Below are 26937 nucleotides of genomic sequence, written 5' to 3' on the forward strand. Positions count from 1 at the left end.
ACCAAACTTAATAAAAAAACAAACATAAACCCCAAACCAAAACACAAACCTGGCTGCACTACTTCTCCATGCAAAAGCCATTCCTGCTCCTTGTGACATAATCAGGGAAAAAGGCTAATTAGGCAATCAGGAAAAATACAATTACAAGGTGATGTCCATGTGATGAGGGAATGGTTCTGTGCCTTATCCTGAGCCTGGAGCCCAAGGCAGTCCCTTTAAAGCAGTTTTTAATTCTTTCAGCTTTAATATCAACATGTAAGAACCAAAATTGTCTCTGTGAAGTATAATTATTGTGAGGAGCCAAGCCTGATCTCCATATGAAATTCCTTATTCTTCCAAGGCCTTGAAGATAAGATGAAAACTGTCCTGAATAATAATCAGGAAAACAGCGAAGTTGGACTTGTGGTTTTCAGCAGGTTTTTTAGCACTCAACAGCCCTGCCCTGGTGTCCCACCAAACCCTTTGGATTGCCCAGCTCTGAAATCCTGCCTGACAAGAACATGAAAATCCTGCAGATGAATGATCAGCACTAATTCCCAAGCTGGAATTCTAAACCAGAAAAGCCCCTCAGCCTCTGCACAGCCCTGCTGATGTGTGAAGCACAGGAAGGAGGGATCAGGACTGGAAAGCAAGGAGAAAAAAACACCAAATTTCACTCCCCTCCACACTCACTCTTCCTGTACTTGCTTGTAATCTGCTTTATTGCTTCACACCTGGGCAGAAATTAATCAGATTATTGAAAAATCTCTAGAAATAAAACAAAGTGCAGCAACAGCTTTGTTTTGAGAGCTGAAAATGTTGTTCTCAAATAAACCCAGAACCATGACTGCTCCTTATCCGTTTTCCATGGACTCAGTTTTAACACACTTACCCTAGGAAATCAGCACCAACAACATCGCAGTGATTCTTTCTTTCTTCTCCACATTTGCAGTGCAGTTACAAGGAATCATGTAAAATTTATACCCAGGGAAAAAGAAACCCAATGCAACGGGACTTAAATGCAATGGGACTTAAAATAGAGCAGCATTAAAGCAGATCCTATCAAATCAGCAGCAAAAGCCACTTCAAGCTCGCTGTTAAACAGGTTAGTGATGGTTTTTTGCCTGGGAAAGAGTGGATTTTGCACTCCAAACAGGCAGGGAAAGCAGCAGCAGCAGCTGGGGTGCCACAGGGACAGCACAGCCAGGCTGCAGCCGGAGCAGGGAGTGAACTCCTGGAATAAAAACCCCTTCCAGCAGGACAAAAACCTCCAGCAAGTTCCTGCCCAAGTTCCTGTGACTTTCAAAAGCCTCCCAGCAGCAGCTTGACAGGGAATGGTGCTGTGAAGGCTCCCAGGACAGGTGGGATCAGGACCTTTTCTGCATGGACATGTCCCAGGGCTGGAGCAGCAGCTGCTGGAGCAGCAGGGACCTGCCAGGCACATCCCCAGGGACATCCCAAGGGACAGGGCCTGTCCTGCTCCATCCAGCTGACAGGAGCTGGGCCAGCCCTGACCTTGGCTCCAGCCCATCCAGCCCTTCCCTCGGAGCTGCCCATGTCAGAAAAGATACCAGTTTAAAAATTTTGTATCACTTTAGTCAAAGGGTTCTGCTTATCTTTACCCCAGAAAAAGGAATTTTAGGTTTCTCTCCAGGGCATTGTTCTGCCAGGTGAGGTCTGATGAACTCAACATATCAACAGACTGGAGGAACCCAAAGCTAAAGAGCTCCCAGCAGAACATCAGCAGCCAGCAGTGGCTATCTACAAACAGCTACCCCAGAGCACCTCCAGCAGGGCTGAAGACATCTGGCCAGGAAAGGACTGAGAGGAGAATTGGAGAATGAAAAATCTAATTAACATCAGAGGTGAGGAGATTCAGATCCAATGGGAAACTGAATACTGGGGGTTTGCTCAGCTCTGGCCCAATGAACACTGACCCAATGCATTGCTATGTATTTTTACTGTATAAAATATCTGAAAAATCTAGTAAAAGCCAAGTGTCATGGAATGATTCTCTCTGCACAGCCAGGCTGTGTGTGGATGAGATGATTTCTGTGGTACATCCTGGCCAGAACAACATCCTGGCCAGATAATAAAGTAATGCCTTGACTCTGTAACATTAAAAATCTTGTTGGAGGGTTTTTGTTTTTCCCGCAGATTCGGTGACACCCACTCCAGAGAGGCCCCAGCTCCTTCCCTCTGCCCACAGGAATGATTCCTGCTCTGCTGCACCCGGACAGGGATCTGTGTGTGAGGGCATGGGGAACACACACAGGAGGGTCAGGGGGGAAAAGCCCTCCAAGGTCCAGTCCAACCAGTCCCCCAGCACTGCCAAGGCCAGCACTGACCCTGTCCCCAGGTGCCACATCCACAGGGCTGCTCCATCCACTGCAGGTGTGGAAAAGACAAGACTTCAGAGTGGGCAGAGCTGAAGTCAAGGTCTGGGACTTCCCACAGCTCCTTCTTCCTTTCCTTCCCTTTCCCTTTCCCCAAAATATCCCAGTGTCAGCTCCACAGCCACATCCTGATGCTCCATGAGCTGATGTCTCAGGCTTGGCTGCTTGGCCAGGATGAGGGAGGCCGTGGTGCTCCTGGAGAGGTCCCATGGCAAAGCTGTCACCTCAGAGTGACAAAGCTGTCCCCTCAGGGCACAGGCAGACCCTGGCAGGGCAGGGAAGGCGAGAGAAGTACAATATGAAGGACAAGCTACAGATAAAGAGGGCAGTTCCAGAGAAGGGCATGGAGAGTGTCCAGGGAAGGGAACAGAGCTGGGAAGGGTCTGGAGCCCCAGGAGCAGCTGAGGGAGCTGGGAAAGGAGCTCAGCCTGGAGCAAAGGAGGCTCAGGGGGACCTTGTGGCTCTGCACAACTGCTGACAGGAGGGGACAGCCAGGGGGGTCAGGCTGAGCCAGGGAACGGGGACAGGAGGAGAGGGAACAGCCTCAGGCTGGGCAGGGGAGGCTCAGGTTGGATATCAGGGAAATTCCTTCACTGAAATGGTGCTCAGGCCCTGGCACCTGGGTGGTGTCACCATTCCTGGAGGGGTTCAAACCACGTGTGGATGTGGAGACATGGCTCAGTGGTGGCCCTGCAGTGCTGGGAATGGTTGCACTCATCCCAAAGGATTCTGTGGCAAGAAGTTTGCCTGAAACAACAAGTAATCAGTATCTTAACTCCCAGCCTGGGGAACTTGAAGGGAAAACTGGATGGCATTTGCACAGGCAAAGAGCAAATGAGGGAGAAAAGCACCTTAAACAGAGCAGTTCCAACCCAGCCCCACTTCAGCCAAAAGCTCTAGCTGAGGCAGGAACTGAACATTCCCAGAGTCCCTCTGGTTCCATGGCCAGAGCCCAGCCTGCCCCACGGCACTGCCAGCTGCTCAGGGGTGTAAAGCCATCCCAGTTATTTATACACACAGCCAAAGACTTGGATGCTTCCTCACAGATCTCTGTGGCTGGAAATCTCAGCCAGGAAAACAACTTCCCACCGAGATTTCCCAGGGCTCTGAAAGACTGCTCCTCCAAATTGCTGTGTTTTGCTCAGGAATGGGGGATAAACTGTATTTTAAATAGTTCTGCAACACTGAAGGTTTGAGGGAGTAACTGCAGGATCAGCCTGGAGGAGAGAAAGTCTTGGGGTGACCCATTTGTGGCCTCCCAGCACCTGAAGGATTCCACAGGAAAGATGGAGAGGGACTTTGGATGAGGGATGGAGGGACAGGACAGGGGGAATGGCTTCGAACTGCCAGAGGGCAGGGAGAGATGGGATTTTGGGAAGGAATTGTTCCCTGGGAAGGTGGCACAGCACAGGAGCTCAGCCACAGCCTGGGAAGGGGTGGCTGTATTTAAGGGAATAAAGTGACACTCGTTATCCTGGGAAATAACAAACCACCAAGGCAACTTCCAGTGATGAAAGCCGAGATTAAGCTGCCATAAAAACCTAATTACCTCGTTAAAAAACACTCTTGCAGGCTGCGAAGCAAATGATTTATATTTTTCTTCTGGGTTTTGTCCAAATCATCTAAAAATAGATCTGAAAGCCCCACCAGGATTGCTGAAAATCCTGCCCATTTCACTGCACGAGGAGCAATGTAAACAAGGAGTCTGACATAAATTTCTCGTATTGATTAAGCAATGCTTGCAAGCTCAGTGCTCTTGTAAAGCCCTGATTCAGGAGCTGGGCTCTAAAAGAACAAACATTATGGGCTTTAAACATTTCAAGAGCCCATTCTGGTAAGTCGTAGAGCTTGAGTTGGGGCTGAGAGAACTCCTGCAGGTGCTGAAATGAAAAATGATGAATGAAAAAAAAAATCCCAGCAAAGGGTTTGCTCTGGTCCTGAGTGTCTGGGGATTCACAGTGCAAGGTCTGCTCCACCTGAGGAGCCTGCTCAGGGTATTCCTGAAATTCTAACACCTCTGATTAAAGCATTCCTTTAGAGATCCATGTCCATGAAAAACCTTCAGATCCTGCTGCTTCCACAGCTCTCTGCTCCCTCTGAGAGCCCAGAGGGAGATCAGAGTCCCCAGGATTGCTCAGCAAATTCCAACCCACAGCCAGAAGGCCATAAAAGCAATGATGCAAACATACAAACACTTGTACAGCTCTGCAAACAGTTGTTTTCTATGATTTGCATTTCTTATGGATCATCAGCTCTCCAGTTGCAGGGCTCATCACCCCCAAAACCACTCCAAACCTGCTGGGTTAGCACTGAGCACTCACAGACATCATTTGCACTGCATCTCATTTGCTTCTTGCACCAAACTGATTTTGTACCCCTCGTCCTGTCACTCCCTGGCTGTGGGAAAAGTCCCTCTCCCTCCTTTTAAAACCCCACTTTAGGCACAGGAGGGGCTCTGAGCTCTCCCTGGAGCATTCCCTTCTCCAGGTGAACACTCCCAGCTCTCCCAGCCTGGCTCCAGCCCTTGGAGCATCTCCATGGCCTCCTCTGGACTCACTCCAACAGCAACACATCCTCCCTGCTGGATTCTGTGAATTACCACATTGTAATCAGAATGATATGAATTTCTGGGAATTCAATGAAAGATGTCCCAGCAGCTTTGCAGCTTCAGAGAGGACTGAATTCCTGGTGGTGCTCCTGCATTTCTCCCACTCCCAAATCCAACAGCAGCTCCATCCAAGCAGAACACACAGCACTTGGATCCCAAGTGCCCAACTCAAATCAACAACCTCCAGAGGGGTCACTGGAGCAGCCATGGGAACCACAGATGTGCCACAGGTCTGGGAGGTCACCTATGGCCACCAGCATGTGACCAGAGCCACCAACACCCAGCTGCCACCCCAGCTCCCCATGGACTGGTGAGGGCAGAGAGAAACAGAGCCAAGGCACCACATCCCATCAACGAGGGAAGCAGCACTCCTCAGCATGAGCCTGGTTAGTGCCCAAAGTCAGCCTGGCAAAGGAAGTTTGGGGTCTCTGTGACCTAGAGAAGCTGAAATGAGAGCTGAGGGAGATCAGCTCTGAAGGCACAGCCATTCCCTGAGCTCTGCTGCCACATTCCTGCTGCAGGATGCTGCTCTAAAGCTCCAAACCAGCTAAATCAGGTCCAATCCCCTTGGAGCTGAGTGCTTGGATCTCACCCTGAGGCAGGAGAACCTTCCCAAGCCCAGCCCACCAGAGATGTGGCACTGAACAGCCCTGGGCACCCCATCCATGTGTCCAAGTGTCACTCCACTCAGTGCAAACCATTCCACCCTTACCATCCAAACATTCCTTCACACACCCCTTATGAGAGGATTTCTTCCCCTCCAAAGCAGTGTCTTCCTGATTTTGTGCCTTTCCCAAATCCAGGAGGATGTTCTCACCACCACCACATTCCCAGAAAATCCCTTTCCTTGCCTGCAGTGGTTTTCTCTCAGTTTTGCACTCCCCAGCCCAGATGAGCAAACACATCACTGCTGCTTGCAGATGCTTTGTCAACTTGTCTTTCCCTGAAATGTCACATGCATGGATCCAAATGAATGGATTCAATGAACCCAAGAAATGCTTCTCATCCCACTCCTCGTGGCAGAGCCATTGGTAATGGGCCAGCGAGGAGAGAAATCCTGAGTTAATGCATTTAGCAACTGGAATATTGTGTGCTGCTCTGCACAGACCCAGTCTGAGCCATTCAGCCCCATTTCCTCAGCTTTATGGGCTGAAATAAAACCTTGTTTTAAAGCAAAGTGCAGCCCCAAGCAAGCAGAATTTTAGGGTTGTTCTTTCCTTCTGGAGAGCTCCCATAAAAGCACACACAGGGTGCCTGCATATGAGAACTGCTCCAGTTCACACCCAGAGAATGAAAATGGGACCAAATGTCCCCAAACTCATGGAGGCTGCTGGGGGAACTGGGAGTTCTGGGCAAGGGAAAGAACAAACCTGGGGAAGAGAACAACTCTTGGCTGTTGTTTGGGTAATAAATAACCAGGTAGGGGAAACAGAGACTGGTTTGAAGCAAGTTCCCTAAAAGCCAAGGCTGGCAGCTCTCAGGAAGCTTCCAGAAGAGTTCAGGGCAAGGCAGAGATCCTGTTTAACAGAGGGTAAAGAATTGCAAATGCTCCCTAACTGTTCAGGGGCAGAAAAGCTGGGCAAGCTGGATAGTGTCTGCTGGCTAAGGAGGGAAGGGATGAGTGAGCTGGGGAGGAAGACGAGGGTCTGTTCATCCCATTTCTGAGGCCATGGGAAAGGACAGCGGTGTCCTGTCCCAACCCTGAGGTGGCACTGGCCATCCTCTGTAGCCACAGCCAGCAGCAAACAGCCCCAGGCAGCAACCAGAGGAGAGGATTCACCTAGGATAAAGGACTGAGAAAACATGGATTTCACCCTATCTGTGCCTCAGGCTGGCTGGGTGGCCCCAGACACCTTCCCTTCCCCCAGCCTCACTCTCTGCCTTCCCAGGACACACAGGACAGCAGCAGCTGGGAATAACATATCCCTTTTTATGGAGCTGTGCTATGAACATTTCCCCCTTTCCTGACCTGCAAGCAAACCAGGGACTGGAAGGAGGCACTGGAACAGAGAGAGAAATGAGATTTCACTCCCTCAGCAGCCAAGAATCTGGCTGAAGGCTCATTTGGATTGCTGTGAGGACACTGAAAGGACAGGATGGATTTCAGAGACAATAACTCCATATTAACATCATACCTGTGTCACACTCCTCAGACTGCATTGCCAAAGGCTTTCACCAGAAGTCTCATTAGCAATCCCATTAAAACAAGCACACAGCTGGTGAGAGCATTAACTGTGCAGAAGAGTCAAATTCTTCTAAATTTATAGTGGCAAAATTGATTACTGATTCTAACATCTGTTGCAGATTTTACATTTAAATTCTCCTTAAAAAGTCCCTCAGCTCAGAAGCATCAGACATGGCTCCCCTCCCCCAGGAGCCACATAAATCATCTCCCTGCAAATCAAATGTGTCTTTTCATAAAAACAATTGTTCCTGTCATCTATTACATAATAATAAGCACTCCAACCTGCTGAGGATGTAATTCAGTGCATTTCTGCTGTTTGTAATCACACAAAGCCAAGGGTACCTTGGAAGACAGGATAACGTTGGGAAAAACAAAAAGACTCAAGTAAATAGCAGCAGATGCAAGGCTGGGAATGTTTAAATATCAAACTGTCCTCTTCATCACCCAGAAATGTAACAGGAACTACCTGTGAGCAGTGTGAAAATGCCAGCCTGGAGACAGTAATGGGAGATGTTTTTACATCCCTGGATAAACCATTCCCAGCACCTGCCAGCAAGGAACATCTGATCACCAAACCCAGGCACTGCCAGCGTGGGATATCCTAGCACAGGCACAGAACTATTTCCCTTTTTGATCTTTAATAAAGGAAAAAACCTCTGCTCCACCTCTCCCAGAAAGCCCTGACCCTGGTTCTCCAGGAAATCCTAATCCCCTGGAAGCAGAAAAGGAGTGAGGGCAAGGTTCTATCCCAGCCCTGCAGCACACATGGTGTGGGATGTCCAAAGGCACAGCTCTGAGCTCCTGACAGTGCCACCGAGCTGCTGCCTTGGCTTTGTGACCCTCCAGGAAGGGCAGCAAGGACAAGGTTCTGCTCCATCATCAGCTCCTGCAGTGCCACACCATGCTATTCACCTGCAGGGCTCATTCCTGCTCTGTGCATGGCTCCAGGCTGGGTGAGAGGATGTTGGCAGCTGGCCCCAGCAGGTCCTGCAGCTCAGCTCTGCCTGGCTCTGGAGCACAGCGAGTCCTGCCAGCCAGCCTGGGCAGGGGACAGGATTTGTCATGGGCAAGGCAAGGAGGCACAGACAGAGGAGGTGACACCATGCCAAGGCTGGGAGGTGTTCCTCAGAGCACGAGGGACAGCAGGGACCTTCAGCCCAGAGCTCAGCTAGCCCATGGACAGCCAGGGACCAACAGCCTCTTGTTCAAGAGCTGAATATTCTCACCAGGTCAGGAAGAGCATTCCCAGAGAGATCCTGTCCCTCTGCCCAGCCCTGGAGGCACCTCTGCAGTGCTGTGTGCAGCTCTGGATCCTCAGCCCAGCAGGCACAGGGAGCTCCTGCAGCAGAGCCAGCAAGGCTGGGAGGATGAGGAGAGCCTGGAGCATCTCTGTGCCCAGCAAAGGCTGAGGGAGCTGGGGCTGTTCAGCCTCCAGCTGAGAGGAACCTCAGCCCTGGCTGTCCCTGGCTGCAGGCAGCTCAGAGCAGGGCCAGGCTCTGCTCCCTGGGCCAGCAGTGACACCAGAGGGATAGGCAGGGACTGAGCCCAGGGAGTTCCCTGGACAGGAGGCAGAACTTCTTCCCTGGGCAGGACTGAGCCCTGAGCAGAGAGCAGGGAGGGGCTGGAGTGTCCCTGAGCAGGGATATTGCAGAGCCACATGGACACAATGCTGTGCCCTGGGCTCTGGGATGGCCCTGCCTGGGCAGGGAGATGACACCAGTGACCCTCTGGGGTCCCACAGCCTGATCCATCCTGGGATTCTGTGACAACAAAAAGCACCCTCAGAGCCATTGCAAAGGCATGTTGAACCATGAATCCTGCTCTGGGTTCATCACCATCTTTTCTCCAGCTGTTTTCCCACTGCTTGGGTAGCAATCCATAAACACTTCAGCCACACTGGGTCACTGCAGCCCCATTGCATTTCTCAGCAGCTCAGCAGGGGATTCCCCTTTATCCCAGCCAACATCCCAGTGCTTGGGAAAACACTCAGTGATTCATGGACAACAACCAGGACAAGCTTCCAAAGTCCCTCAACCTGGTCCAGTCATCCTGAGGGAAACAGAACCCAGAGCAAACACCAGAGGATCCCAAATCTGACTCGGGGGGGATGAGAGCTCACAGGGCATTGGCTGTTTTCCTTTTCAGCACATCTGGTTAAATGTATTTTTGAATAAAAACCCATCAACTTGATTCTAAAATCTCCAGGGATGGAAAATCTCCCCCTTCCCTCCTGAGCTGGACCTTCATCACTAACTTGTAGTTCATTCCTCATTTGGATACGGATTAGGAAGCAGCAATTTCTGGAAGAAACATCTTTCAGCAGAGATTTCTCGTCCTGATGGTGGGAGAAGGATTCACATCCTCAGTGCCTGCTCCAAGCACTTGTCTGTCAAGCCAAGTCACCTCTCAATCACTGTCACAAACTCAAGGCTGTCAGAGGCTGAGGCTCCAAAACTCACATGTGGTGTTTGGGAAGGGCACAGTCTAAATTGCATTTGTTAGCATCTTTCTTTTCCCTCTCCATTTAATTGCAGGGGTAGAGGACTCAGGACAAGAAACAAAGGGAGCCTTTGGGAGTCCACCTGCTGTTTAACATAAACTCCTCTCTCAAAAAGTGCTTCTCAGCACAGAAGATGGAACATGAAGATCATTTCAATGAGAGCAGCTCTAGAAAGGATCAAACTTGCTCCAAGGAGCAGTGGACAAAGGGGGGGCTCATGTTGTTTGCTGCAGAGAGAAACAGCACAAAAGCTCTTTATCTTTTATTCCTGGGCTTCCTTTGAAAATGGATGTAGCAACTAATCCCAGACATGCTGGATGAGGCTGTCAGATCATCCTGGGAACAATTTGTTATTAAATTCAGTCCTTTACTGAGGCTCAGGAACTTTGTGCAGAAGTTCAGCTAAAAGCATGAAATCCATTATCAGCATAACTGGGCCAAGGCCAAGCTGGATGGGGCTTGGAGCAACCTGGGCTGGTGGAAGGAGTCCCTGGGGGTTGGAATGAGGTGAGTTTAGGGTTCCTTCTGACCCAAACCATTCCAGGGTTCTGAGGTGGTTATATATAATATATAACATAACCATCTCACTGAGGCAAGAGGTTTGCAGCCCACCTTTGCCTGGGCTCTCCCATATTGAACAGGACCTGGGCTTTGGCTGGAGGGAAGGAAACAGCCAAGACAAACATCCTCTCACACAAAACCATGGCCTTCCCTCTTCCTTTCTCCCACTTCTCAGTGTGGATTACCCAGCCAGAGGATTCTTTTGCAGCAGACCCTGCCAGGAGCAGGGAAAGAGCAAGGGCAGCACCTGCCAAACCCCACCAGAGCACAGCAGGTACAACTCGTGGTTTTAAAAACTCCCTTTGCCACTTTTATTTCTCAACGTGCCCAGCTCAAAGCTGCCCATGACTGCTCAGCAGTGACTCAGATCAGCTGCAGTGCCAGCTCCTCTGGGCCTCGGAAGGACTGAATCAGTCTGGAAGGTCTGTCAGGCACTGCGAAAATCCGAAAATCCGCCACTTGTGTCTGTTTCCGGATAAATTAACATCTCCTTCCCAACAAAACGCAGCAGCATTCCACACCCAGCCTGGGAAGGGGTTTGTGCTCCTCAGGAATTCGCAGCTGCTTTAGCTGCCACCACCCATCAGATTTCACAGTCCCACAGAACAATTCCTGTGAGCTCTGGGCAAGGCAGCTGGGAGGGAACAGAAAGGTGCTGCTGCTGCCCAGGAGCACTTGAGGGTTTCAGGTACCAGAATGATGTGTTTGAGCAGTGCAGGGATTGTCCCCTGTGCTGCCACTGCTGAGGTCACACCAACAATCCTGGGGGCAGAGTTGGGCTCCTCAGGACAGAGAGGACATTGAGGGGCAGGAGTGTGTCCAGGGAAGGGAATGGAGCTGGGAAGGGTCTGGAGCACCAGGAGTAGTTGAGGGAGCTGGGAAAGGAGCTCAGCCTGGAGAAAAGGAGGCTCAGGGGGACCTTGTGGCTCTGCACAGCTGCTGACAGGAGGGGACAGCTGGGGGGTCAGGCTGAGCCAGGGAACAGGGACAGGAGGAGAGGGAACAGCCTCAGGGGATATTTAGGTTGGATATTAGGGGAAATTTCTCCATGGAAAGGGTGCTCAGGCCTTGGCAGAAGCTGCCCAGGGAGGTTTGCAGTCCCCACCCCTGGAGGTGCCCAAGGAAGGCCTGGATGTGACACTCAGTGCTCTGGGCTGGTGACAAGGTGGGCATTGGGCACAGCTTGGACTCGATGGTCTGGAAGGGATTTTCCAGCCTCACAGATCTTGGGATTAAGAGGAAAAACCAACAGACAGCAGCTTCCTCAAGAGCTCCTGCTGTCCCCACGTGTGCTGCTGCCTGGTGCAGCTGAGCAGGGCTGGCAGAGCAGGGCTTCACCAACTGGAACAACCATTAATTGCCTCTTGTGTTATCAGAGTTTCAAGGACCCTTCAAAGTGCAGTTGCTTGGAGGAGAAAATGCACCTGCTAGTGGAGCTGCTTTCTCCTCTCCTCTTCACCTTGACCAGGGTATTTTTAGCTGTATGGACAGACTTGCCAATACTTTCACCTTCAATTGTTTGCAAGGAAACTCCTGACAACTCCCAGTAATGAACACCCAGGGTCAAGAGAGGTAGCAGGAAAGGAATGATGGGCAAAAGCAACTTCCCAAAAGGCTTTTTTCAGTATTTTCTGCCTTCAGCATTTCAGCTCCCCTTCTTCCCACAGATTCCCCTGCTCACAGGGAATTTAGTTTGCACTTGATTTCAGTACCCTCAGAGTCTGGCCTGAGTTTTTGCATGAGAGCAGCTGTACCTCCACACACAAAGCACCTGATCACGCTGCCTTTGCAGCAGCAAGTGCCACTCAATTCCTCTGAGTCTCACACATCTACTAATCTGAGCTCATTTGGCAGAGAATGGTCCAACACTGTCATCTGAGAAGGCAGAAAAACTCATTATTCAAACAAAACCTCATTATTCAAAAGGCAACAGTCTCTCCTGGCTGTTCATCCCAGCAGGTAAGGTGTCAGTGTCTGCCAGATCAGTAAACACAGCCCTGGCTTCCATCAGAGCTCAGGAGAGGAACAAGACAGGCAGACATGCTTGTGAGGCACTATTCTTATTCATTCACGTGCTGCTGGGCCCAGGAGTGTTTCAGTAATTACTGCAGAGCTCACCTGTCCCACGGAGCTGAGCTGACAGCATCCCCAGGGCACTGCTCAGCTCAGCCCAACACACTTCTTTTTGGGCTTTTAAAGGTGCTTTTAAAGACTTCCCTTGCTGCTGTGCTCAGATCCCCTGGGGTGGGTGCATCTTCCAGAAAAAAGCAGATTTCTCTGCAGCAGGAGGGTGACAGAATCACCAAACTCCAGCACACATATTTTAATGTCCTTTATGTGCTGCAGTTTCAAGGGAGCCTCCCAGAAGCAGAGCAAAGGCACTGGGGATTTATAACTCTTCCCTGAATTTCCAGCTTTCCTTCAGCAGCCTGTTTTCAGTGCAACCACTTCACCAGGAAATCTTCTGTTATTTTATCTCTTCATCTCTCACAGCACCTTATATTCACAGCATTTACTGTCCCATTTGGCACATTCTGCTCTGCTTTTGTCACTGAATTCCTCCCCACGTGGAAAACTGCTCAAACCTGCTGCACTTCACACACCTGCACGCCCAAAGCACAAAAATATGCTCCCAACACACCCAGAAACCACTCCATGTCCACCTTAAAGCCTCTCAAGTCTTCTACTTCTGCAGAAAGGAGAAGCAGGCAAGGTGAGAAGGAAAAAAAAAAGGTGTGTTGAGTCAGCAAAGTGCAGAAGGAAGGAAAAAAGCTATTTAAAAGTACATTCTTGAGTGGGTACCTTTTCAGCCAAGGCCTTTAAGCTGTCTAGAAACCTCTGCCAGAAGTCCTTGAAGAGAGGTCTGTCAATCCTCCTCAGGCTCTCCTTGGTGCTGGCATCCACACTGACATACAGCTGGGTCACAGGCTCCAGCCTCCTGCAAGGGAAGGGACAGAGGAGTTGCTGCTTTTGGAGATCTGCTGCTGCAGTTTGTGTTCTACTAAAGCAGGGACAGGAACTGGACAGTAATTCCAGGGAAAACCATCAAAGCCCAGTGGTTCAGCTCTGCCAAGTGACCATCATCAACAGCAAGGTGTTGTCACCCCAACAAACACCACCCACAGGCCTTGGCTGACAATTTTATTGTCATTTCCTCACTGGACCAGGACAGATTGCATTCCAGCAGAATTGTAATACATTGGGAAAGGCTTTCCAAAGGAAGGGGTTCAGGTGAGGCACAGAGAGGTTCTGCTTCCCCTGGTTGAAATCCACCCAGCTCTGCCCTTTCCCCAAGTTCTGTCTGGCCTGGCCTGTGGGAAAACAATCCCATCCAACAGAAATGGATATCAGGAGGAATTTCTCCATGGAAAGGGTGCTCAGGCACTGGAAGGAGCTGCCCAGGGAGGTTTGTATTCCCCATCCCTGCAGGTGCTCAAGGAAGGCCTGGCTGTGACACTCAGTGCTCTGGGCTGGGGACAAGGTGGGCATCAGGCACAGTTTTGTCTTGATGATCCTTTCCAGTCTCAGGGATTCTGTGACTCTAAATTCAGCCATAATTCAACCATGCTGGACATGCTGAACTCCTCTGACCTTCAGCTGGATCATCAATGACATTTCTGAAGGGATCTCAAAGCTGCTTAGAAAACAAACCACCACACAAACCTCCAAAGTGTTTCTTTCCACTGCCAAGGCTCTTATTCCACAGCAATCCTGGAGAAGAGCCTTTCTGGTCACACAGTGCTGGTGAGCACAGCAGCTGGGAGCCCAAAACTGGGAACTCCTGGAAAGGTGAAAGCTGCTGTGCTGTAGGAAGAGCCTGGGCTGAGTCTGATCCTCTCCAAAAATCCAGGGGAATAAAGGAGAAGCAGCAACACCACAGTCCATCAGCAAAGGGATTGTGGAGGGCATTAAGAACAACCTAGAAAGGAGCTCCTTTGGAATCCTGAATCCCTGAGGTTGGAAAAACTCTTCAAGGTCACCAAGTCCACCTTGTCCCCAGCCCAGAGCACTGAGTGCCACATCCAGGTGTTCCTTGGGCACCTCCAGGGGTGGGGACACGGCTCAAGGATGGGGACAAACCCTTCCCACTGCCAGAAGTGACAAAGGCAGAGAGTGTAACATCTCCCACCCCGGGGGCTCTGAGATGAATAACCAAGACCTAATTCACCACAGAGCTCTCAGCATTTGGGGACAGCATTTTGGGAGTGTTTTGTGTGAAGTCTGTAATGAGCAGGCACCAATCCCAGCTTCATTTGGTCCTCTAGAGAAGATGAGAAGAAATTAGAAGCTATTGTTGAGCTGCCTAACAGTGCCACCTAAAAATATCCTGACCTCTGCCTGCCCCAAAGGTGACAGAGGGACAAGAACTGGCCAGAATGTGACTGAGCAGAGCTCTGTGTGTCCAGAAAAATCCACCTAATGTGGACACTCCACCAGCCATCTGAACACATTCTCTCTGTATGTATTTAGGCAGCAAAATGAAATAATCCAGATCAAACTGAACGTTTCAGGTTAAAATCTCCATTTTGTAAACAAGTTTGTCTGGACTGGCAGCCCAAAGCCACAGATTCCAAAATGATCAAATGTTCTGGGCCTAAGTGGATTGAAGTGCTCAAGGAATACTGAGCCAAACTCTCTCTTTACTCAGTGCTGTCTTTGCTTAATTAAAAGGAGCCCCAGTGAAGATGGAGTGGTGATTTTCAAAAGAGGGACTGAGAAGAATCATCTCTTCTCAAACCTAAGGACAGGCAGGAGCCAGACTCACTGTCAGCAGGGGGAATATTGAGGAATTAGAATTGATCCCAGGGAGGGATTTCAGCCCCAAACAGGAATGATCCACAGGGCTCTGCATGGCTGGGAATCAAGCCAGGATGAGCTGGGGCAGGTATTGCCACGGAGGAACAAGCAGAGAGGGCAGCCAGGGGTGCAGTGAGAATGTGGACACAGACTGGTGTTCCTGGGACACAGAACTGACAGCAAATCCAGCTCTATGGCACCAGCATGGATTTTGGGCTGGAATTTCCAAGCTAGCTCAGACACCTGAGGTGAAATGCAGGAGACCAAATCCATGACATTTGCACATGGACTTGGGAAGAAATCCTGAACTGAAATCTCCAGCTGTGCTGTGCCACTCAATCCATAAACTGACTTCAGTTCCACCAGCCCTGAGGTGGCTTCACCAGGCAGGCAGGACAGAGCCCACAAGGGACAGGAGCAGCAACATCAAAAAAAGATTATTACTGTTGTTATTATTATCAGCAAACCCACACAGAAGGGCTGTTCACAACCATGGCTCAGAGACAGAAGCCAGGTAAGGCTTCAACAGGAGCTCACCTGGTGTAAAACCTGCCTCAGTTTACTGTGAGCCTGGGGCTGGTGAAGCTGCAGTTTAAAGAGAGTAGGAGACAGATAGGAGAGGAAGGCACAGGGGAAACAGCTGGAGCTCCTGTTCTGAACCCAGCAGCAGCCCAGGCCATGCTCTCCTCTCCTAGAATGGGTTGGGAAGGACCTTGAAGCTCATCCAGTGCCATGGCAGGGACACCTGCCACTGTCCCAGGCTGCTCCAAGCTCCATCCAACCTGGTCTTGGACACTGCCAGGGATCCAGGGGCAGCCACAGCTTCTCTGGGCACCCTGTGCCAGGGCCTGCCCACCCTCACAGGGAACAATTCCTTCCCAATATCCCATCTAACCCTGCCCTCTGTCAATATGAAATCACTCCCTGTGTCCTGTCCCTCCATCCCTTGTCCCAAGTCCCTCTCCAGCCCTCCTGCACCAGAGGTCACCCTGCCTATTTCAGGACGAACTTTTTGACTCCAGCTCCTCTGCTGACAGCACAGAAGTGAGCTGGGTGCCTACTTCAGTTCCCATATTAAGCAAATCATCTGCTTTGATGAGCCAAAGATCAGTTGCAATTTTTAAGACAGCAAGACTAGCATTTTATCCCTTTCTTTTTTGTTTCTTTTTAAAAAGATTCAGCAGATCCGAAAAGTGCAGCTTCAAAATAGAGTGTGTGCTCTCTTTTTAAACTTCTATATTTAGGAAAGAGCAATTTCTATCTATCAGGCACATAATACATGACTTAAAGTAACTTGATTACACAATTATTTAATCATTTGGAATGCCTTTGTAGTGTATAATTACTCACTCCCAAATTGCCTGCTCTCCCCCCTCAGTGGCAGATTCAGACCACGAGAAGGGGTGCAAAAGAGCTCTCCCAGGAGCACTGACAGAGCTGGTGACACACCAAGGCCACCCTGCACACAGCTTACAAAGCTCCCACAGCTCCAGGCTGGACTGCTGGAATTCTGAGGAGTTCCCAACCTCCCTGGAGCTGCATTTCCCCACCTGCTGCACTTCCTTGCTACACTGCTTTGGAGTTTGCTAACAGCAGCCTGGATGCTCCTAAACATCAGAGAAAGGGATTCTTTACAGTTGTAAAGACTCTGAAAGAGTTCATTGAAATGCTGGGAAGATTTCACTCAAGTCCCTCTGAGGAGGAAGCAAAAAACCACAGATCCCACTTTGCTGATGAACATGTGAATGTGATAGCACTAAGGTTGTATTACAGGTTCATAGAATAAAATCATAAAATTGCCTAGGTTGGAATAGACCTTCGAGATGATGATGATGATGTTCCAAACATCTTCCTCTCCTTCTCCTGCTGGAGCTGCTGGGCTGCACAGAGCTTTGGGCTGAGTCAGAACCAGGATCAGCCCCAAATGCAATCTCTGAGCTCAGTGCCCTGCTCTGGCTGACAGAAGGACACCAGCTGTCCCTGTCCCCGAGCACAAACATCACTGCTCCCCTCCTGTCACACCTTCACAGGTGCCACATTCCATCCTCTCCACTTCCAGAAGGGATCAGCTCGTTTAACAGATACAGAAAATCAAATTGTGGGGGAGAAAGAGATGAGAAGGAACACGGGGAGATTGAAGTTAAAATCAGACACTGAGGGAGTTTTTTCAGTGCTCTTGCAGAGCTGACTCTGAGATCCACTAAATGGGATCATCAGGACACTGCAATGTTCCAGCAGGAAGTTCAGTGGGAATTTCCTGCAGCTCTTACCTGATCTCCTCGGGGAACTGAGCGTTGGTGACCAGGAAGGTGGAGATGCCATGCTGGTGCAGGAGCCTCACGAATTGGTTGATCTGGGGGTACATGATGGGCTCCCCCACCAGGGACAGAGCACAGTGCTTCACTGCCAGGCCTTCCTCCAAGCGAGCTGCCCTCACTCCTGACACACCTGGCAAGGGGAGAACAGCCTTCAATCAACAACAGCAGGGCCCTGAGCAACCTGGCCTGGAGGAAAGTGGCCCTGCTTGTGGCAGGGTTTGAAACAAGAGGAGTTTGATAAATAAGTTGATAAATAAATTGATAAATTTGAGAAATAAATTGATAAATAACTCGCTTCTTGCTGCCTCTGTCCAACCTGTAGTATGTGATATTTAAGGCTGTGTTGAGCAATACTTGCACTACCACCTGTCTGACCTGCTTCACCTCCTGCCACAAAGCAGCTCTGATTAGGAGGGGCTTGGCTGGAACATCACCCGATTTCCAACGGGAGCTCTGGGATTATCTGCAACTGGGAACTGTGGAGAAACACACCCTGGAGAGCTTGTCCTCCTCTCAGCAGTGTAACCTCTGAACTGGGACTGGAAAAAGGGGAGTTAACACCAGGCTGTGGCACCTCGGTGCATTGGGTCCCTTCTAACCCAAACCCTTCTGTTCTGTGACAAAAACCTCTCCCAAATATCTGTACCAAAACACACCCAGGCACAGGGAGGGCTGAGAAGAGCAGCTGGAGCTCACCCAAGGCAGAGGGGACAGCAGGTGACAGCCAGGGCCCAGGGAGGAGCTCTGCAGCACCCCCAGAGCAGGGGCTGTGTGTGCCCTGAGAGCAATTTGCTGCTCACACCCAAGCCTAGCTTAAACACCTAAGCCAGGCTTTCACTGCTGAGGCCTCGGGGATGTTGTGACACCAACACACAGGGCAGGCAGTGCCACCTCAGCAGGAGTGTTAAAAAAGAAGCCCAGGTCATGGCTGTGTCACTGCTGTCCCTGTGGGCCCCAGGAAGAGCAGCTCCTGGAGGAGCCAAGCTCAGGTCTCCAAGCAGAGGCAGGGACTGAGTGCAGACTGGCAAAGACAGAACATGCAGCTCCACAGAGGATGTGTTCCAAAGAAAACCCAGCACATGACGTGGTCCTGGGCAGCCAGAGACCTTGCAGCAGGGAGAGGAAAACACGAGGAGCTCAAATGTAGCATCCATGTGAAAACAGCACCTGAGTCACATTCCTGATGCCCCAGGGAGGGGGGAAGGAGATGCTCCTCCAGCCCACCCCCACCTGACCAGGTGCTCAGGACCCCGGATGAAATCAGCCTCCTCCAAACAAGCTTTTGTTCCAAATCTGTCACTTCACATTTCCCTGACGTGCCTTGATGTAGTCGAATCCTATCTGAGGCTTTAGACTGGGGGTTGGTCTGTTTTAAAGATAAATAACAAAGCCTGGAGTGTGAATCCAGGTCCTCAGCTCCCCTCTCGTTGCCTTGACGCTGCAGCACAGAAAATTACAGCTCTGCTGCAGAGCCCAGATAAAAGAGGTGTTTGTGGATATTGCTCCAGCCTCACGTAGCAAAGCTGGTTTGGAATCAGAGCAGGGCTCAGTGCATTTGGAAGCAGCCAGGCTCAGTCCTGAGGAAGTGACAGGACTAATGGTTATTCCATAGAAACCTGACAGCACTAAATGAGAGCTTTATTGGAGAAGAAAGCAGCATTTCAAGCACACGCTGGGATTAAAGGACTAACTTTCATATCCCTGAAACTACTGCAAGTCAGTTTTGGAATTAATTAATTTCTCTCTCTCAGCATCTTGCATCTGGACTCTCATAATCACCCTGCCAGCTTTATAAGCAGACAGAACAAAACCCCAACATCCCATAAAGTTTGAGTGGAACTTTCCCCAGCAGTTTACACCAAACCTGGCACATCAACCCAGAGCAGGGAGAAGTTTTGCACACAACCACTTGAGCACATAAATGGGCAGCCAGGCAGAAATAAACTGCCCAGGATTAGTGGTATTCCAGGAGGGCATGGACTGTCCTGGATCCCTATGGCTCTGCTGCTGCCATCAGCTCCCAGCAGAGCACATCTCCCTGGAAAAGCTGATTCCAGCTGCTCTCCTGCTGCTCCAGTTAACATGGGAAAGGACAGCACTGCCTGGCACAGCACCCCAGGGAGGCTGGGCTGACTCTGGGTACCTCTTGTAAGGACCTGAGCAGCACCACAAGAGCCTGGGGCACTGGGGGGGATGAGGGACCTGCTCTGTCCATATTTATCCATGGATACTCTGAGGATTTCCTAGGACAGGTCATGCATTTCTGTTTGGTTTTTTCCCTGTATTATCAGACTCCCACTCTCCCGTTTTTGAGTTATGTTTCCATCCTGTGTTGTGCCCTTTGCAAGGGCACAGAGATTTACAAGTCACTCCCCAGAAAAAATGGATCCATCAAATAAACTTCCCACCTTCACTCCCTATCAGTGAGGTGTCTCTCCATCAGTTACTCTAAGAGACAATTATGGGGCTTTAATGTCTGTGCTCTCCAAATCCAGTACAAACTATGGCAACACTAAAGCAGAAGATGATTTATCATCACCCACAGGCACCTCCAGCTCCTGCTGCTGCTCCAGCTCCTTCCCAGCTCTGTTCCCTTCCCTGGACACACTCCAGCCCCTCAAGGTCTTTCTTGGAGGTGCCCAAAACTGCCCCCAGGACTGGAGGTGCCCCAGCAGTGCCAGCACAGGGGACAATCCCAGCCACAACCTGTCCCCCTTCATTCATTCCCCACAGCAACCTGGGCCACCTCACTGCTCAAGCAGGCAGTTCCTGGGGTTTTGCTGGCTTTTTTCTGTAACAAATCAGCCATAAAAAACACCCCCTGCTCTCTGTGCAGAGCTGCTGGTTTGGCTGAGGAGCCAGGCCTGTTCCTGCCCAAGGCAGTGCCCACTGGGGACTCTGCTCCTGTCACAGCTGAGCCTTTCCCTGTCCCTGCCTCAGCTCCCTCACACTGCTCCTACTCAATTTGGCTTCCACTGCTTCCACTCTAACAATATTTCCCCCCTCACCTCAGGGCAGAAGGATGTAAAATTCACTAAATGGAACAGGAGCTCCCGGGCTTTTCTTACCGATTTTTCTTCTCCTGGGTTTTTCTTACCGATTTTTCTTCTCCTTAATAAACCTTTGACTCACAGCACCCAGGACAGGCATGTTGCCATTTATCACTCTGGAAAAACAAACCACCCCTTCTTTTTCCACTTTGCAGCACAGTTCTAGTCCAGAGCTTTTCTTTTTCCTCCTTTCACAGCTCCAGGTCAAGGGTAAGAGTGCTCAGGATGCACAGGCACGTTTCAAGTAATATTTATGACTTTGTTTAATGGAAAATAGGCTGCAAAAAGAGAGAATTGGGATGTCCTGGCAGGCCTCCTGATACTTCAGCAGGATTTCAGATGCTGGAAAGTCTATCCATAATCATTCCCTCTCCTCAGCCCTCTTAGGGAAGACAGCAAGGGAAGGAGAAGGTTATGCCTTAGTCCAGGGCAATAATGGCTTTACTCCAAAAACTTGAAAGCCTCCAGGGCTGGAGGGTCCTCACCTCTTCAGGCCCCACCCTGGCTGAACAAGCTCATTTTGATGTGGAACTCTTGACCCTCCCAAACAGAAACCACTTCTGCTGTCCCTTGTTCTGGGACAGGGACAAGAGGCAGGTGGGACTCCCAGCATGGCCTGACCTGGAGCTGTGGATCTCCTCAGAATCACAGAACAATTAAGGTTGGGAAAAACCTCTGAGATAATCGAGTCCAACCATTCCCAGCACTGCCAAGGCCAACACTGACCTATGTCACCAGATGCCACATCCACATGAATTTTGAACACTTCCAGGGATGGGGACTCCACCACTACCCTGGGCAGCTGTGCCAGGGCTGGATAACCCTTCCTATGACAAATTTCCCCCAATATCCAACCTGAGCCTCCCCTGGCCAGCCTGAGGCTGTTCCCTCCCCTCCTGTCCCTGTTCCCTGGCTCAGCCTGACCCCCCAGCTGTCCCCTCCTGTCAGCAGCTGTGCAGAGCCACAAGGTCCCCCTGAGCCTCCTTTGCTCCAGGCTGAGCTCCTTTCCAGCTCCCTCAGCTGCTCCTGGGGCTCCACACCCTTCCATGCATTTATTGGCTCACCAGTGGTGTTTCTCCAGGTGGCCCTGAGGTAAAGCCCTGAGGTAAAGCCTGTCACCCTCCCCTAATTCCCCTGCAAAGCTGCTGAGGTGTTTCAGCACCATTTCTGCACCATGGGGCAGGTGATGTCTCACACAGTGCCAAAGGAACCCCGAGGCTCAGCAGTGAGGCTTCCCTGGAGCTGCTGCTCCAAACACACCAGGTGATCCAAACCAGCCATTTGAGGAGAATGAAGCCCATCAAACCCTGACCTGAGCTATTTTTCCACCCATTTGCCAGCTGCAGAGATTGAGACAGAGCAGCTCTGCTCTGCTGACAGAAGGGTTTTGTGCCTGTCACACCCTGGATCCATTGGATTCTCTTTGAACACAGCCAGCCTAAACAATCAGGTTCCCAAAACGACAGCCAAGGCCAGGGCTCATCTTGCACATTTTATGGCTGTTCCATTCCATTCCTGCTGCTCCCAGGCAGTTGGGAAGAGCAGCATGCTGGAGCTGTCCTGCCAAGCTGGCCAGCCCTCCCAGCACACACAGCTGACCTTGGCAGGGTAACCAAGAGCATCACATTTGGGGAACAAAACCCTCAGCCTTCTCTGTACTTACAGACACAGAATGAACAAACATCAAACTCGCAGGGAATTTCTGTGGGAAGCAAAGTGCAGAATTTTCCAGAGGTGCTGTGTAACTGAAGCTTGAGAGGTACTGAATAATTCCTGAAAATCAAAATCCCCTGGTTGCTGTGTTTAATTATTGACAAGACAAACCCGACCCAGAAGTTCCAGGGCTAACACAAAGCTGGGTATTTAGGCTGGCAGTGTATTTCCTGTCATGCTGATTGCTTTTGCCTTCTACCTCCCCTCACTTCTCCAGAGGAGCCAGGATTCCTCATCATCCAAGGGGCTTTAACCCCTGTGGGAGGCTCTGTGCACACCAAGGGAAAGGATTTGATAACTACCAGGCAACTCCACTCTACGCCCTCCAGGCAGCAGCAGATACTCAGTGGCTGAGACTCATTTCAGAGCACATCAAATGTGCCACAGAAGTTCCTTCTCACCCATCTTTGTGACATCCTGAATCTCAGGCCTCCTTCCCAAAGGACCAGAACGTTCCCACCTGTGTTTTGAAGATATAAAAGATGTTGGTTATCCCCTAAAAGCATCCCTGGTGGGGACAGAGCAGAAGTTACCTTTGAACTGCTTGATCATGTTCTGGTGGTTCTCAATGGCCTCCTGCAGGATCAGCTCAGGCTGGTCCATCTTCCAGCGCCACTCGGTGCCCACGGGGTTGGTGTGGTGTCTGAGGAAGAGGGGACAGTCACTTATTGTCACTGGAACCCACCTGGAGAAGTCACCTCCTCCTGGGGACCTTAGCACCAGCAATACTAAACACAAGAAATTCTCAGCAAACAGAAATTGGGGACTTTGGCACTAAAAATATGAAACACAACAAGAAATTCTCAGCAAAGAGAAATTGGGGACTTTGGCACCAACAATATTAAACACAACAAGAAATTCTCAGCAAACTCCTGCTGCTGCTCCAGCCTTTGGATGTCACCACTCTCACACCCCTCTCCTTCCAGGCTCTGATGGACTTTGTGGATAATACTAAACTTTATACACCTATTTTGAACAACTGGTGAAAGGTTTCCAAGCTAAAATAATGTCTGTAAAAACCTCTGTAAAGAAAGGGAAACTGGTTCTGCCTCCTCTTCTGCCCACAGCTGCACACCTCCTTGGTCTCTCTCCATCGTTTCCTGCTTCAGCCCAAAATATGCTACAAAATTTGCTTCACCTTTTCCCTACCAACCTCACTGCAGGCCAGAGAACAATTCATCAAGAGCAGCATATTGTTTAGGGTTTTTCACAAAAGCTCTCAGATTAACAAAGCTCTGGACAGGAAAACAAGACCAAGCAAAATACACTCCTGACACTCAGTTTGCCAGCCAGGTGACCTCTGCTTCATCAGCCCTGGAAATCAGCCCTGGGGACAACTGGGAGGTTCCAGCAGCATTCAGCCTTCCAGCTACAGGGGATTAGGATTTGACTCCCAGCATTTAACTGAGGGAGGAAGGGCAGGGAAGCACCTTCTCAGGATGAAAGGGATGATTCAGTCCTTACTGGAGGCAAGTCAAAGGCTCCCCCTGACCTCTGGACACAGGGAATGGATTCAAACCAAAAGAGAGTAGGTTTGGGTTGGATTCCTCCCTGTGAGGGTGGGCAGGCCCTGGCACAGGGTGCCCAGAGAAGCTGTGGCTGCCCCTGGATCCCTGGCAGTGTCCAAGGCCAGGCTGGACAGGACTTGGAGCAGCCTGGGACAGTGGAAGGTGTCCCTGCCATGGCAGGGGTGGCACTGGATGAGCTTTAAGGTCCTTCCAACCCAAACCATTGTGGGATTCTGTGATTCTCCAATTCTCCAAACACCTGCATCTGCACCCTCTGACATTGCTAAAACAACCTCCAAACCTGAGCTCAATAAAATCAGCCTTTTGGCCCAAATATTGCTTCATCCACTTCAAGAGCAAAGATTCAAACAGTGCTCTCAAATTTTACCACCTCAAGGATCCCTTAAGCCAAAACAGCTTTTTGAATTTCCCCTTTATTTCCCCATCTGGCAACACGGAAAGTTTTCTGAATGTCAGCTATAAAAGGCATTTATAAAACTCTTACATGTTTAACTGCAAAACTTGTACCTTGTATATTTAATAGGGCCAGCTGGCAGGAAATCAATAGGCTCTGGGTGCACCCTGGACAGCTATTAGTGTCCAACAGGCCCTGCATTTTTAACACATCCAACTGTTTAATAAACACACCAGGTCATGTCTACAGAGCTGCTTATTTGGCAAAAAGGAGGTTCTCTGCTAAGAGGAGGATAAAGAACTAATGCCTTGGCTCAGGAGAGAGGATAAAGAAACAATGCTTTGTGCCTCAGGAGATTGTTTTCCAGCCCCCAGCACAGACAGAGTTCCAGTGTCACCTTCCCATTCCCCCAGGCTCTGTGACTCTCCCATCAGACACCTCCCCAGATATTCCAGTCTCAAGCAGGAAACTGTGCTGGGGATTCCTTCCTGCCTCCCCAAAATAACACAATGAAAATGAAATCTCACCCAAACCCACACATACCACAAACCCCTTGATTTTAGCAGAGATTCCAGGTGTGAAACAGGTTTGGTTTGCTCCTTCAGGGACACTTCTTTGCCACAGCTCCCTCAGACTGCCCAGAACATGATGGGAATCTCCCCATGCCACCCACCCTGCCTCCCATCCAGCTCCAGCTGCAGTCTCAGCAGACCTCTGATCCACCAGGATGGTGGGACAGCATTCCCAGTGTCCCTGGCAGAGACCTCTGTGAAGGTGCAGCTTCCCACCTCCACAAACACCTGGGGACTATTTTAATCAATCAGCTTTTGCTTTATCCATTCTTCACATGATTATTAAGAAACTCTAAGGGCAGATGCTGTTCAGCTATAAAAAAACATTTCCTGCAGTGATCAACTGAGCCATGGTGATACAGGAAGGTGAGGCCACCACGCTGGTGACAGTGACATGGAAGGACAGAGCACATCATTCCCAGGGAGGGCAGGAGCAGAATAAAAATAAGAAGAGTCCAAGAAGCAGGCTCAGTGAACCCTGAGAGCCAGCAGGGGAGATCCCAGAGGAGAAGAGCTTAAGGGGAAAGAAGTTGAGGTGAACTGGCAGTTTTGGAAGCTCCATTAAGGCAGAAGTGCAAACTGCAGCAATAAATGGCAAAGACGGAACAATAAAATCAATGTGCTCTTCTGCAGCCTTGTGAGCCTGCAAACCAAAGGAGGAGCACAAAACCACAGGGGAATCAGCAGAAAGGGGAAGGCAAAACATCAGACATGACCAGGAAAGGACACACAAAAGGGCTTCTGAGGACTTTCCCTGGAATGATGGGAGGAGGAAGAGGGAGACCACGAAAAAGCTTTGCCAGGACACAAGCAAATCATGTTTAATGTATGACAGGAAACCTGGCTGTATCTTTCCTTCTGCTTCCTGGGCAGACTGGGCTGGGAAGAGACCAGGACAGATATTGAATCTGAAGGAAATGTTTTCCCTGGGATGGGCAAAGTCACCCTAGAGGGGTAGATAAACTGGCTGACAGGATCAGAGGGTGCCAGGGGTGGTTTAGACCGGAATTAAGGAAAATTTCTTCATGGAAAGGGTGGTCACAGGGCAGTGGTGGAGTGATCACCTCTGGAGAGGTTAAACATCCTGTGGATGTGGCACTTGAGGACATGGTCAGTGGTGACCTCAGCAGTGCTGGGGAACAGTTGGACTTGATGATCTCAGAGGGCTTTTCCAACCTAAAGGATTCTGTGATTCTCTTCCAATTCATGCTTTTGAAACCTTACAGGTGAAAGATGCCCCATGGTGAAAAACTCCATCCCAGCTCTGCAAGATGCTCCATTTTGAAGAGCAGTCTCCTGAAAGGCAGGTGATGCTCAGTGTCCTGTGCTTGTGTTCATCCCACCCCATCCCAAACCTGCTCAGCACAGCTTCCCAGACTATTCCAAAACTTTCTTGGATGTCAAAATGTACAAATTCCCTTTCAAAGAACAGTCACTGCCCCACATCAGTGACTGCTGGCACCAAGGCACCAACCCCTGCAGGGACTGCCAAGGCCCAGCATGGACATTTCAGAGCCCATAATCTGTTTAAATTCACCACTGAGGCCATGAATTTGGGAGCTAATTGTAACAAGTACCAGAACCTTCAAGAAGCCCAGGTCCAGGAGAACACACATTGCTACAAAATGAAAATCAGAGATTTCAATCCCACACATGAACATTTTCTCCTAGAAATGCCTCAGCTGACAGAGCTGGCAGAGCAGCACATAAAGCACCAAGACTTTTTTAGCACTTTTTTTAGCAGGAGTATGAACTGAGTACATCCTCTGACATCCTGTCCCTCACCCCATTCATTTATCTGGCTATTTCAAGAGCTCCTGGCAGACAGACAGCCTCAAAACTCAACAAAGCAGGGAAGAAACCAATGTGAAGGATGAACTCTGCTCACAACAGATCACTTCTGGAAATGAAATCACAACCACACTGAAACCCTGGGAGAAAAGAGCATCAGCTGAGCAGAACCTGGACTGGTGGCCAGAGATGCACAGAGACCCTCTGAGCTTTCAGGCTTCCAGGTGTTACAAACCTGCAGTGTCCACTCTTTTGACAGCAATACTCCCCATTTCCCTGAAGAATTTACCCTCTGGAATCAAATAATTTACTGAGGAGAAGCTTTTGTTTAAATCTGTTTTCAGTTTCTCCCTCATTTTTTTAAGACCTTAAGTACTTCCCCTGTGAGAGATTATTAATTTTTAAATCTCTGTATTTTGCAGGGCTTACTGTGATGCCTGGCTTTTGGCCACCCACTGATTTAGTGTCTGAACACAACTTCAGCTGCTGTCTACAAGCAAAACCTGAAACCTCCAAGCACAGGTATAAACATTACATTTACAGC

General features: G+C 50.0%; 1 protein-coding gene across 12 annotated transcripts in view; it reads right to left on the reverse strand.

Annotated features, from left to right (window-relative positions):
* The window catches only part of LOC146428930 (S-adenosyl-L-methionine-dependent tRNA 4-demethylwyosine synthase TYW1-like), an 89614-nt gene that overhangs the window by 25326 nt on the left and 37351 nt on the right, over window positions 1-26937 (reverse strand). For all 12 annotated transcript variants that reach the window (XR_014855862.1, XR_014855859.1, XR_014855860.1 and 9 more), the window contains 3 exons: window positions 22641-22750; window positions 17297-17474; window positions 13032-13167 (listed from right to left, as the gene is read on the reverse strand). Coding sequence is in view for 6 of the 12 variants with exons in the window: in XM_085078819.1 (XP_084934945.1) it covers window positions 13032-13167; window positions 17297-17474; window positions 22641-22750 (424 nt within the window). In the remaining 6 variants the exon portion in view is untranslated. The remainder of the gene's footprint in view (window positions 1-13031; window positions 13168-17296; window positions 17475-22640; window positions 22751-26937) is intronic.

The sequence above is a fragment of the Lichenostomus cassidix genome, chromosome 19 (genome assembly GCF_008360975.1).
Source record: "Lichenostomus cassidix isolate B80296 chromosome 19, HeHo_3.0, whole genome shotgun sequence".
In the NCBI taxonomy this organism is placed as follows: Eukaryota; Metazoa; Chordata; class Aves; order Passeriformes; family Meliphagidae; genus Lichenostomus; species Lichenostomus cassidix.